This window comes from Aspergillus costaricaensis (genome assembly GCF_003184835.1).
Source record: "Aspergillus costaricaensis CBS 115574 unplaced genomic scaffold BO79scaffold_38, whole genome shotgun sequence".
NCBI classification, from domain to species: domain Eukaryota; kingdom Fungi; phylum Ascomycota; class Eurotiomycetes; order Eurotiales; family Aspergillaceae; genus Aspergillus; species Aspergillus costaricensis.
The window spans coordinates 69,000-82,665 of record NW_020291838.1 but is presented as its reverse complement, the minus strand read 5'-3'; the positions used below and the strand labels follow the sequence as shown (position 1 = coordinate 82,665).

At 48.6% G+C, this 13,666-nt stretch overlaps 4 protein-coding genes across 4 annotated transcripts; 3 read left to right on the top strand and 1 right to left on the bottom strand.

Moving 5' to 3' along the window:
- Nucleotides 1-2: 2 nt before the first annotated feature.
- Nucleotides 3-3,088, top strand: BO79DRAFT_240315 (F-box domain protein; the record flags this gene model as incomplete). Its single annotated transcript, XM_025685014.1, has 4 exons — nt 3-1,205; nt 1,638-1,754; nt 1,871-2,179; nt 2,342-3,088. Exons 1-4 carry the CDS (start codon nt 75-77, stop codon nt 3,086-3,088), a joined length of 2,304 nt encoding a protein of 767 aa, XP_025535468.1. The 5' UTR covers nt 3-74.
- A 431-nt stretch (nt 3,089-3,519) lies between these two features.
- Nucleotides 3,520-6,269, bottom strand: BO79DRAFT_247989 (putative PHD transcription factor; the record flags this gene model as incomplete). The annotated part of the gene is made up of 2 exons (XM_025685683.1): nt 3,520-4,619; nt 4,679-6,269. 2 exons carry the CDS (start codon nt 6,267-6,269, stop codon nt 3,556-3,558), a joined length of 2,655 nt encoding a protein of 884 aa, XP_025535467.1. The 3' UTR covers nt 3,520-3,555.
- A 1,343-nt stretch (nt 6,270-7,612) lies between these two features.
- On the top strand, nt 7,613-9,529 carry BO79DRAFT_157629 (uncharacterized protein; the record flags this gene model as incomplete). The annotated part of the gene is made up of 6 exons (XM_025678877.1): nt 7,613-7,634; nt 7,683-7,727; nt 7,780-8,471; nt 8,538-8,866; nt 8,921-9,363; nt 9,411-9,529. The coding sequence occupies 6 exons, from the start codon at nt 7,613-7,615 to the stop codon at nt 9,527-9,529; spliced, it is 1,650 nt and encodes a 549-aa protein (XP_025535466.1).
- A 1,905-nt stretch (nt 9,530-11,434) lies between these two features.
- On the top strand, nt 11,435-13,506 carry BO79DRAFT_180547 (sigma-70 region 2 family protein; the record flags this gene model as incomplete). The annotated part of the gene is made up of 1 exon (XM_025680089.1): nt 11,435-13,506. One exon carries the CDS (start codon nt 11,435-11,437, stop codon nt 13,376-13,378), a length of 1,944 nt encoding a protein of 647 aa, XP_025535465.1. The 3' UTR covers nt 13,379-13,506.
- Nucleotides 13,507-13,666: the final 160 nt, after the last annotated feature.

The window sequence follows — 13,666 nt, the reverse complement described above, 5'->3', positions numbered from 1 at the left end:
TACTTGATTTGAAGCCCATAGTCTCCGCAATGTGAGGCATTCGGACAAAAACTTTATCTCAGATTACTGAAACAATGTCTTTGTCACAATCGCCCTTGGAAAGCCTTCCGAATGAGCTGCTGGATCAGATCATCTCCGAACTCTCGGCTTCCCCTCCTTCTCAGTCCAGGGTGCACAAGCCTCCTTGTATGCGTATTACTACATCTAGAACTAGGGATTTGAAGAATCTTGCACGCACCTCCTCCCGACTCCGGGAGCTGGTGCGCCCCCACCTCTTCGCTCACGCATGCTTCGATATCAAAGATGTAGCGGACTTTGTCTCCTTTATAACGAGCCTAGATCTTGATCGATATGTAATATCGATTGTGGCCAAGGGGATGGACTCTCCCGATCATCGAGAGGATCCCTATTGGTGGCGTCCAGTACTCGATAGTCTCGATCCGCTACGGATCACCGTGATTGCACCTCCTCCATTCCTGGCCGCCATGCTTGACACACGGATCATGGACGGACATAGCTGGGCATTCGAGGTTCCCTTCCAGGTTCTACAATTGGAACAGAACTCGCGGGTCTGCAAGCCTCCTCTGCCATCAGAGACAAAGCAATCAGTCAGTCTGCTTGAGACTCGGGTATGGTCTTCCTTTGCCTTCAATGAGTCGTCCTCGCTCAGGGCGTACAATCACTATGAGTATTTCATGTTCCAGGTTCCTTCCCTATTCAATAAGTGGGGAACTGTGGCATCCACACAACTGTTCTCTGAGAGGCTGGACCTTTCCCGCTCATTGAAATCCTTCACGTCGTTCAACTATACGGCAGTGTTTCCGTTCTATAATCATGTCAAATTAGTCTTGGATGCCATTGAATTGATGACCAACCTGCGTTCATTGAGCATCCAACTTGCCCCGTCTCCGAATGATAAGATTACGGAGATGGAACAGAGAGGCTCCATGGACCCCAGTGACCCATGGATGGAGATTGCTACCGGATATTCACTTATTGCGCACACTGTCAGGAAAATGGGGGCGTTAGATAGTCTTGTGGAATTCCGTACGCCGGATTACGAGTTTGATGCTCTGCGTTCAGAACTATCTACTATCCTAGGAGATGTGTTGGACAGCAGCGGATGGGTACATGATGGAAGAGGAACTTGGACAAAAGTACCTTCGAACGGCGAAGATGATCGGTTGGGTTCACCTACGACGCCGGTAGGTAACGCTCTCTGATATGCTACAGTAATGAGCGCACACTTGAAAATATTCTGGATGAATTGCGCTTTAAGAAATTGTTAAGTACATTTGTGATGCGCCTGTACATAATTACATTCTATACTTATTTTCATAACTTCCACTTGTCTGAGTCGCTTTATAGCTTGCATATTAGCATATAGAACAATATAGAGTGAGTAGTAACTTACACTGCAATTTCATTGTGCATACTGAGACACATAATATACGTCATTGTCACGTGATAATACATCAACTACTAATGATTGAGTGGGCATGCGGGCATACTTGATGGTTATTCGAATATTTCAATTACTAGGTATAAATTTTTTCAATTGAGTAGCCAATATAGTGCAAGCCCCTATCAGATATGAGACGAGTTTTGGGAGGTTTACATGGTGCATTCTATTTAAGAGCGACGAGCTGGGCTTTACAATATCCGGCACAACATGCGTTCGCGAAACCCAGATCTACTCCACACTTTGTATACATCTCACCTTACGACTACAGTTAAACCACTTAACATACTGGGTCCGTATCTATGATAATAACAACAAATAGAGTGAAATATAGCTCGCCCTTCTAATCTACTACATATCCTCAGCATAATCTGACGGAAGGCAGCCCTATAAACGGACGCGTTGCAGAGCTACGCGTTTTTCCCACTGTCCAGTCCGGTGAAGAACATCATGTCCATCAACGCTTATATTGGCGATGCTGAGCCAGCGCCACCAATTTTAGCTCACACTATGCTGCAGTCTGGTCCATCAGCAGAGAACAAACACAAACAAGATCAACAACACTCCGCGGAACAAAGCTGGAACATTTCACATGACGTGCAAAAGGGACTTCAGAATAGTCCTGACAGCGTTTTCAGAAGTGGCATAGTCATTGGCTTCTCCAGGCTCAGAGACGCACACAAGGAGACGAGTGATGAGGACGAGTACATCGGAAGAGTACGTCTGCCTTCTCCATAGACAACCTGCTATATGCCCTCATGCATATATCTGTTAAGCCATATCCACCACCCCCAATGATCATTTATACTACTACACCTCCTTACCACAAACCCCAACTCCCCATATAAGAACATACATGAACAACTAACAACCCCTCAGCTCCCACGCCACCTCCTCACAACCCACCTACTACACCAACACCAACACGACACCCACCAACCAAAAACCTACATAATCCACCCGGCCAACTTCAGCGCCTTCACCCCCCAACGCCTCCTCACCTCCCTCCTCAACAAAAATCAACAACAACAACCTCCTCTATCCCGAACCCAAGCAATAACCCTCCTGGACTCCGTCCAACTCTTCCCCGTCTACGACTTCAACGCAGCCGCACAAGCAATCCACGAAATCGCAGCTACCATATCTTCAGCATCAAGAGAAACAACACCACATCAACATATCATAATAATCACAGGCCTGGACACCCTAACCGAGGGCGTAATCCGAGCTTCGAACCCCCTGCGCGGATCAGCTATGCTCACGTCTGTATTACGGACACTAACGCAGTTGACTCGAACGCATGGGTCGAATGTCTCGGTGATGTTGGTGAATACTAGTGGATTGGGGAAGGTGGTGTCGTCTCAGAGTGGGGGAGTGGGGGAGGAGGTAGATGCTAACGCTACAAGGGGAATGTATGAAATAGATGATGGCGAGGAGGGGATTCAGTCTGCGTTCCGTGCGCATAGTGGGGAGATGTTTCCGAGTTTGTTGATGAGGACGCTGGATCAGGGGATTGATTCGCATCTGTTGGTGTCGAGTATTGGGAGGGTTCCGGTTGTGGAGGTTATTAAGGATAGGGTGGGTGGGAATGTTGGGAGGTGGTGTGTTTGGGAGGGGGAGGTTTGATTGAACACCAATGGCTGGGGATATAATTCGTTGTGTGAGGTTTGGTAGCTGATAGTGTGGGCTGCAGGATGTGCATGCCCTGATGTATGATATTGCGACCTATGTAGATAGTTGAATTTCCTGCTTACTCCATTTGAATATTTCATTCCACTTGAAATCTCAAACAAACATGAACCCTTGACCCCGTCTATCATGCGAGTACTATGCACCAGTTCCAACTTTTCCCCCTTAGCAGACCAAAATTGCCTTTCCGCGCTGACTAACTCCAGTTGTGAATCATGCTTTTTTCTCGAATGAATAAATGATAATGATGATGATTATGAATGGGGGTATCAACCAAATCAAGTCAATTGTCAAATGCGACAAATAATGAGAGATAGGAAGCGTCTGTATGTAATGTATGAGAGGGGAATGCTGGGAAGAAAGACAAGCCACACTGGTTTAATGCCTGTTATAGTAATATTACATCACTGGCCACCAATTTGCGCATTGTCTGATTCGGCCCACATTCTAAGAACGGCCCTCTCGACGACATTCTTCGCTTCCTTTTCGCATTTGCTAAGATCCAAAGTGAGGGTGTTTTCCTCGAATACAGCATCTTGCTGTTGGACTTTGAGCCATTGTTTATGCCTCTCACAACGCTTCTTAGTACAGACACCACGTGAGAGCTTTTCGAAGTCGTCTTCGTTGTCGTCATCCATGGCGGTGTCGCCATCGGCGTCCGTAGCAGCTTCGGGATAGCTTGATGCCAGGGCTTCGGGCGAGCCATCCTCGAGTGCTTTCGCGCCAATTTCGGATAACCGCCATTCGTCGAATTCTTCGTCCGACCATGCGAGTCTGCTGTCGAAACCGCAGATGTCTTTCCAACCACCCTTTGGGTCGGTTTGTTTTAGATGCTCCAGAATGCTCTTGGATCGCTGTCGCACCAGTGTCATGAATGTGTTTCGTGCGCGGAGCATCTCCTTGCGATGGAGAAGGTCGTCCCGTTGCTTGCGGATCTTTTGTAGTTTGGATGCTTCGTCGGGACTGTATGTGAGCCAGTCTACGTCGAAGTCCAGACCGATCTTCTTTCCCTCCTTGGTCTCGGCTTCGGGATCGGTGGTGGTAGTGGCGGCATTTTTGCTTTCCTCTTCGACGGGGAGCGATATGATGCTTTCGCCTAGTTTGCGGAATTCTTTGGCGGAGCTGACGCCCATTACGACGGCTTTGAGATCGCCTGTTGTAAGGACTCCACCTCTGCTTCCAAGATCGTCCGGATCTCGTCTGTCTGGCGTAGCGGTTCCATCACGACTATTGCTTCCGCTCGAATTAATGCCATTGGTGGCTGCTCGGCCTACTGCATTTGTCTTTGCTTTCAGTCCCGTACCCAGGAGAAGCTTAGTTCGCTGAAGCATGAACTCCCGGCCATGTTCGTCTGAACAGTATTTGCTGGGGATTTTCTGGTTAACTCGGGCGGGCTTGCGGCATTCCTTTAGCCGGCACATAGGTTTCCATGTAGTCCATCCTTTGCCTTGTTCCTTGCAATTCGGGCCTGCGGAGTGTTAGTGCACGGGCATACATTATGTGTGTAATGCCGGAGGAATGTCTTACAGATGTACTTGTCAATGAGGTCTGCATCTCTCGGGTCGATGTTGACGCATTTCCCGTGAAACCAATCCTCACATCCACCATCGCATCCAATCATCCACGTATGATTGTCAGGTTTGCGGCAGATGCAAAATATTTCATCGTTATCATCAGAGTCATCTTCTTCCTCTTCTTCTATATCATCATGCTCAACATTCTTGCTGCCTTTCCTTTTACTGTCTGGGGCAGGTGAGTTGGTGTGCGAGGTGGAATTCCGCTTTTTGGTTGCGGGCTTGCCAGCACGAGTCGAAGACGGAGTGTTGGAACGACCGCCATCAACAATATCGCTGTCCAATTCATTTGCTTTCCTCTTTTTGGTCGTTGACTTTCGCCCAGTCCCTTTCTTGGTCGCAGCAGTAGCAGACTTCCGGGCCGGGCCAGGTTTCGTAGATGTGGCTGGCGAGGAGCGGTCAGAAGACGACGCTCTTGAGGATCCCCTATTCTTGAGACACGCGATGTTCTTTGGAGTGAGATGGTCCGCAGGCAGGCCATCAAGTGAAGAAACCGGTGGCTTGGATTCCGACTCTTCGTTAAGGGGGACTTTATCCAAATTCGTGTTGAGGGGTTCGGTCTTGACAAGAGGGATTGGTGTATCTTGCTTGCTCGTGGATCTAACTACTCCTGCGGCATCAAGTCCTTCATAGAGGTCAGACCACGCTCGCAGATCAGTAGATTTGTCTCCATGTATGGCAGATGCCACCAGTATCCTAAAGCGTCGATGTATCTCATCTGCCCTTTCAAAGCCAAAGTACCCGCTCTGTCGCCAACCAGTTATCCCGATCACCTTATCATCGCCGATAACAACGTTCGACGGTACCAAGTTGTTGTGAACCAAACAGATATGTTCGTCCTCCTTCCTTTCACGAAAGAGTATATTCTTTTCTGGTTCCAGGGCATCAGGTGACGCTTGTGAGTTGAGTCCACTGCAAACGTACGAAGGGCGGTCGGGGGGTGCATCTATCCCGCCAAGGCGCTGCGATATACGACGGCACTGCTGCTTGAACATGTCAATCTGCTCAGCTGTGAGGTATCTCCAGGCTACCTCGAGAGTAACGCCAGGGATTCTAGATTCCACAGTGACATTTTTCCCATCTATTGTCCCGCAAAAGTATATGACCGGCACAGCGATGGACATCTCCTTGAGCGTATCCTCAGCCTTCCTTGCGGCACTCAGTTCATTGGCGTTGGCACACGAGTACTTTTCAGCCGCGGCGCCAGTTGAAGGTTCACGATCAACGCGAATGACAACGCTGCCAGCAGCGAAGACCTCCCGGTTCCCCGAGACATTCAGAGAATTCTCTGCCGTACAGAGCTCTTTCACAATGCCTTCCCAATATGAAGTGGCCTCTGGATCCGGTTCGCACCACTGGTTGTATCGAGGTTTGAAGTCAGATTCGCGAGGCGCGTAGCGGCCATAATGCACACTCCGGGCGAGGAATAGGTCGTCGTTGGGGAGGAGCTCGGGGTTTGTTTCGTATGGGTTTGTCGACCCTTGATTGGTAACGCGACCATCCACCTGATTTTGATCACCAGGCGCTTGCGTAGCTCCGGCCATCACTCCAACTCTTCCAGCGACCTTCTAAGGTCCAAGCGCACCCCTTCTGTGAGTAGCCAGCGTGTGCGTGCTCGGGCACAAAATCCTAGGGATATGTTGGCCTTCAAGATCCCGCAAACTGGCGATTCTGCAGACTGGCAACCTAGACGAAGCGTATGGTTCCGGTCGTATACAATTTCATAGTATTAGTTTTGGAATGTGAGTCGGTAGCTTCCACAAGCAGAAAATGGAAAGGCGACCGACGGGGAAGTCTTCGTTGCTGATTATCGATCGGTCGTTGAAGTCGCAATTGCGGCGGAGGTCGGAGAAAGATGCGAAACGGAGTGGGATGCGATCCCAAGTGAGTGTCTCTGTAAGCAGCGATGTTGCGTCAGAATCCGAGATCTGGGATCAAAAGGATTCTAATGGATGATGGGTCTTTCCCCCAGTAGCTGGCTAGTGCAATAACTTGAAAGCTTTCAGTAATTATTCAAGCTGGGGGAAGCGCGCTCGGCGACGCGGAGATGGAATTCGGAGAGGATTTGGCAGCTTCTGCGTCGGATTTACGGCCAAGGCGGTGAGTCTTAACTCCGTCGAGTCTCCAAAACACTGCCTATCGCACGACAGATTACTACTATCCTTTAGGACATAGAAGAGAACTCTCGGAAGCATGATGCTGTGATGACCTTCTACTCTCCCTCTGCGGCACTATCGAAAGCCGTAAGGCCAGAGTTCATGGCCTGTGCTTCAAACCATTGCAGTGATGGGCGGCAGATACTTGCTTGCTATTCTTCTCATTCTTGAAAGTCAAGGGTCATGACAGAGCCAAAAGAGGAAGCAGCAAAGCACGGCGACAGTGTCCTTATTCCATACTCAATGGTAGGAAAGAGCGGTGCTGGTAGTGAAGGAGAATGTCAATTATGAAGCCTGTTCGCATGACGGTATCTGTATCGCATGACTATAATGACCGCCTATGTTCCGCTGATATGGAATTACTTTAATTCACTCCTACTACTACTGTTACTACAATGGTGGTTAATCGACACCTAGAGACGCTATTCCAGCATCCCATTGATCAATTCAATGTACAGCTAGGCAAGAGGGCTTTCATTCAAGGCCACCATCTTTAATTATGGACCCTCAATCCCCGATCATTCCTTTTCTACAATATACTTGCAGAGCATCAAAATCACCGCCATCACACACCTACCACTATCAATAATCACATATCACTTTTCATCATGGGGCCTTGTAAATGGCAAGACGAAAAGCTATTTCTACAGTGTGCTTGCCCCGAGGGGTCCTGCGCTTCGCGTCTTGCGCACATGAACAATCTAACACTGTGTGAAAAATGCTCGCATCCGATGAGCCTCCACCAAGATTACTGTTCGTTTTTTACACTTGTGATGTTCTTCAGCTAATCTTGCATCATAGCCACTTCCTCGGAATTCCCACCGTCACAGATAACTGCACCTATAGGTATATACTTTGCTTCAACCCGACTTGGCAAGATCATTGCTAATCATCATAGATGTCGGATCACATATCGTTCACCGGGATGGGTTGGTCAAGGAGCTCATCGCTCGAATGAAGGCATTTCATATTGTTCGAGTGAGGGGGACTCCTGCTTCGGGTAAGACAACCATCGTGAATCTACTAGCCAACAAGCTACTTGACTGTGATCCAAAGACTCCTCTTTACGTCATGTCTGGTTGGGATGTAGATATGGTAACGAGAGCAAAGGGCTGGGCCGGTTATCTCGAGCAGCGAACTGGTGTCCATGGCCGCTCCTGGCTGACACAACGAGGGTATCTCCTTATCGATGAGGCCCAACAATCATATTGGGACGTCGCGCTATGGGCGGATTTGTTCAAAGCTGTTGACCCATCATCTCAACCTTACATTGTACTGTTCATGTCTTACGGCTCTCCAGATAGGGGCTTTTCGGGTTTCGAGCGAAAACATATGGCGACGCCAATGATATTCGGTGAGGGACAAGAAATATCACTTAGGCCCGATATCAATATCCAATCACCCTGGAAACCTGTGGGTTTATTAATGGAGGGGAATGAAGCCATTCAAGTTATTGAAAGATGTGCGCCACAGGTGATACCAAACTGCGGGCCTCTTCTGACGCCAGATTTAAAGCAAGGCTTGTTCAAAAGCAGCAGTGGACATGTAGGGCTCATCAAATCTCTGGTCCTAGCTCTGAGGTCCCTACCAGTTAGCTTTATCCTGAAGTCGATGTTTCGCTGGTTTGTTTACTAAGCTTAATGCTGTCTACAACAGGTACTCTCCAAAGAAGTGCGAAACCGCAGACCACTAGAATGGCAAACAATCAGCACAGCCTTTTTCAGTGACCCAATGGGGTTTTTCCGATGTCTTCGAAATCTCCCATTCTCTAGAGGTCTGCCGCCAGCACGGATTCTTCAAATACCTAATGTCGCCGCTGTGCTTAAGGAAGCCATTGCTTCTGATGGGATCCTTACATCCAGCTTCGCGGGTACAACTAAGGAGGCACAAGAAGGTCTCGAACATATCTTAGCCAACGGATGGCTTCATGCAGAGATTTGCGATGGAGGAGAGCGATACATATTCGCAAGTCAAATTCACCGTTGGTACGCGGGGTGCCTATAGAGTACTTTGGGCTGCTTTCTAACCCAAGAGTCTAGGTATTGCCAGTGTCTTTTCTCCGAGAAACGCCCTGATAACCAACTTGATCACGACACTCCTTTACAGCTAGCGCTCGACGTTATCAGAGGATTCCAGCCATGTCAGCTAGCACATGCGCCTCGTTCGTTAGCAGGTAGTTCCCGGCCACTGGAAGACCAGTATCAGAAGGAGTTTTATCGCTGTCTCTTCCCTTTACTGGATGGGCATGTTGTCGTGTCTCCCGAGTTCGTGGTTCATTCGGATACTAAAGGTGGAACAATTGACTTCCTTATTACCCAGAAGAAGTGGGGGTTGGAACTCCTCAGAGAACGTGACCGGCTTCAAGAGCACATGGACAGGTTCAAGCCAAATGGACAATATTCCACCCTAATCGAAGAAGGCCGGATGGACGACTATATAGTTCTCGACTTTACCACTACAATGCCACGAAAACCCCATCCAGGTAGTTCCACCCTCGCCTCCTTATGACATAACTGACACATTTACTAGAGTTCCAGAACCGTTTATACCACATTGTATTATCGGGAAAATATCGGGACGTCTCAGTGATCAATGGATGGGATCTTCGAGTAGTTGACGCCTTTGTCTTGATGGATAATAGAAATTAGACGTTATGAATAGTAGCCAAATAGCTCTTGAGGAGTCATTAACATATTTTAGCAAACCATAGCTTCTATCTTCATGAGCCATGCACCGCTAGGTCAAGCAGCATTTACGCGCTTTCCCAATTGATACGCTTTACCTTATCCAGTATTTCACCGTCACCGTAGATTACGGAGTACAGTACGCAACTATCTAACCCTGCTCTTTCAATGGCCAACTCCTCATGTGTGACCTCTAATTACTCATCTTTCTCATGCTATAAAAAAGGAAGCAGGAGTTAGGGCCAGAGGGGTACAGAGACTCCTGCATAGCTACTAAAGGGAGACGCTACCGCCACACCAACCTGGCTCATGCCATACCCTACCACCTACCTCACAAAGTAAGACACCTTCCTTATGATGAAAGGCTCGCTTTGATAGCTGGCCAGTGTAATACCTCCATCCCGATCGGGATATTCGACTGCCTGAGGTACTAACCACTGCCTCAGGCAGTTTACTTGTGAATTAAGCAGGCGGTGATAACTGAAAACAAGGCTTTACCTTATAAGTGAAAGACCCGACCTTCTCAGGTACAAGGCGGAGGGTATGTGGCATGAGCGAAGGCTGGTTTGGAGAAAGCCTGGCTCTCGTGGCGGTAGCATCTTCCCTACTAATTCGCTTCACATCAGAACGCAGCCGGTGTAGACTGCCACGCAATGAGCCATAAAGTGGTTAGGGTGCGAAGGATACTGCTAGTGATATAATGACGTCGATAGACGAGAAGTCTTTCGTGAATTTCCGGATATCGTGGAGTTCACCGAGATAAGCGGCGCTAGCAGCCGCCCACCAACGAGCCCGGTTGAATGCTTAGGAGTTAGGAGAGTGGAATGGACTTCCGACTTCCAACACCATCATAAACTAGTTCAAGCCAGCTTCTGCACTTCGTGGATCGCGAACAAATCCGCCCACCATCATTATTGCTGCCGTTCCTCCTCTCTAAAACAAGGTTTTAGGTTCTAAAGCCACACGCTATTATTATCTCTGGCCCCGAGACTACTTCCCCATCTCCTGCACCGCAGCCCCCATTATTCTCTCCGCCCCCCCTGCTGCATTGGTGCCTCTTGGTTGGCACTGGAACAAGCAATCTGGCGTTCAGGTCACCAGGCTACTTTGAGATTTTGAATCAATGATTCAAGGTTTCAGCTCCAAAGATGCTCATGATTAGGTGATTCGACTCAGTGGAGCAGCGCAGGCTTACTTCAGTCCCGGGATCCTGACAGTACTTTGCTCCCAGCATTTCACGCTCCTCATTACCTCATGGCCTAATTATAATTAACTTTTCCTTTGCTCTACATATATCATCGCTATCAGATCCGTATGTGTTTGTGCCTCAACCATGTTCTCTCCGTTGTCCCTATAGGCTTGATGCTTTGAGCGTAGTTTGTCAAGTACTAACTTTCACTTCTAGTTCCATTTTAGATTCTGGCTGCGTTCTGATATCGCCAGCTGGCACGCTTTGTTTCAACTTCGACTTGGATGTCGGAAGTTGGCCGCTCGTTTTTATGTAACCGAAGACACACTGCCGGATACAGCTAGATTCCTTTATCGCACCATTGCCAAGGCAGCCGGCAATAACTTCAGTCGGTATCTGTTCGTGGATGCGCCTCGCTATCGCACTTTCTACAGGATTTTCGTTCTAGGGTCGAAAGCATAGCGAGACGGCTATCTAGCGAAGCACAGTAAAGGCTGCTGGTGTTTGGACAGTCTTCAACAGTTAATCAAGCTACCCCGCCATTGAGCCTATACAGCGAGAAGCCAACATTACTCCTGCAGGCCGAATGAGACACCAGCTATCGCATCGCTTAATGAAGGCTGACTACTAAGACCAAAGCACTTGCGCGGCACGAGATCATCGTGCATCTAACCTTCAATATGCCAGATGAACCAAGCAGTGCTAGTGGGAAGATGTCCACAGAAGAGCCGCCACCGATACAGTGGCAATTTATCGATGCTTCTGACAACAGCAGGAGTACTTTAACCAAAGTAAAGCGTCATGTTATGCAGGAATATATGCGTCAAAAGCGACATGCAAGCGGGCAGTCTGGTGCTGAAATCGAAGAGGGTTCGTCGCAAGGAGAGAAGACACGACAGCAAAAAAGAGCCATTGGTCAGGTTACAAAAACGAGTGAAAACCAAACGGACAACACTCAAGATAGTGGAGCCCTGTATGGAACCGATGCTCTTGCGCAGGAAAATATTCCCAAGCCGACACTCAATGACTTCATAGCGCAACAAGAGTCGAGCAGGGCTGTGAAAAACCATGCCACAGATGGCAGGATCATCTTAAGTTCCAGGCCTGCAGTTCGGCCATTCTTTGAAGGCATATCTTTCAGAAGCAAAACGAATTCGCCCAAGACCTACTGCCTGTCTCAAAGCAGCATCTCCGACACCAGCACTCCAACGCCATCATCGTCTGCGCCAACAACACCAGATGATGTAGCGTTGTCACCAAAGACGATCCTGAGTGCTGCACGCACAGATCCATTCAACACTTTGCCTCTTGAACTAGACACCGAGGGTCAGAGGCTGTTTGACTTCTATGTCAACGAAATGCCTGCTTGCTCATACGGAAACCACTTCCGCTCACCCAAGGCGCATAATTGGTATACAGCAGTATTTGTCCCTGAAGGCATGAAAGGACCTGTGGCATTTCAGAACACAATACTCGTTCATGCGGCCAGCACATGGGTCTGGGTTCGTAATGAGGAGCCGGACGCGGCAGCTCTCTATCATCGTGATCGTGCGATTACCATGCTACGAGAGTTGAGGGACAGGAACCCGGATGACATCTCCGATGAAGCGATTATAGGCTGTATAAGCGCTGCAGGCCTTGAAGACTTCGATCCTCGGCCTGGTCATAAGCAGATTAGCTGGCTTCATATGCGAGCGGCAAGGGAGATGATCCGCCTTCGTGGCGGGCCATCTGCCTTTCATAAGACACGGCTCGGAATGCTAATAAACTGGCAAGATTATATTCTTTCGGGCTATGAGACAGAGGGACCCAGCTTCTTCTTCGAATACAATCCTCCAGCCATGCTACAGAGGCCAGTTCCCCAAGCTGAAGGGCCTGTGCGGAGTCAGCTGCCGCTTTCAGAAAATCCGTTCATCGAGCACACTATCGCCCAACACCCCATACCTACCCCAGTGGATGAGATTGAAAATCAGTGCAGTGAGTTCATCGGCTTCCTCAAGTGCTGTGAGCAGCTCGCTATACACCAACGCACATCCACCAACCTAACCACGGCACCGATGCGTCACACGGCATTCCAGTCAACCTCATTGTTGTATGAGATACTCGTAGCGCCTCCCGGGCTACGCTTTACAGCATCGGGTAACCGCAAGCAGTTTGTTGCACGGCTGGTTGCGTTGATCATGCTCAATGCTGGCTTGTGGGATTACCGGAACTCCGTTTCGCATAGTGAGGCCTTTCTCAGAAATTTGGAGCAGACTGTCCTGAACTGCGAAGTGAACATGAGCGGCTCAGTTGAAGCATTGCTGCAAATATTGCTCGCATGTGAGGATGGTTCGATTGAGATGCCTGAGTCAAGGCGTATTCTTGGAAATACACCCGATTTTACGCAATACTGCCCTACGGCTGAGACGCCTTACGATCGGCCGTGGTTTGCAGGCCGAATGCTCAAAGTGGCCAAACGGCTCAGTTTTGATAGCTGGATGAACCTGAACTATTTTCTCTTCTCTTGTCTAACCTTACATACGGGAATACCTTCTGTCTCGCTTTGGGAAGATGGCTTACGGCAAGAGATTCTTAGTGCGCCTCTCACTAATTATGTTATGCCGGCCCTCCAAGGCCTGTAGTTTTGTCGGGCATTATCGCTCGGGGCATGGAACCTGCATATACAGCACTGCAGTTTTGAGACTTGTATCCATCCCTCTCACCTTTTCCTCCCTCTTTGCTTATGTCTTCTTCGTGTGCACGTGGAAACGAATCTAATTGTAACGTTGAATTTCATGTCTCTTTGGCCATCTTCTTGGTGTTGGTGTTTTATATATCCGCGATGAGACATGACAGTATATGATACCTTTCATTTTAACTGATTTTCTTATTTCGTGATCTGCTTATCCTGTTTTGTGATCGCCCAATTG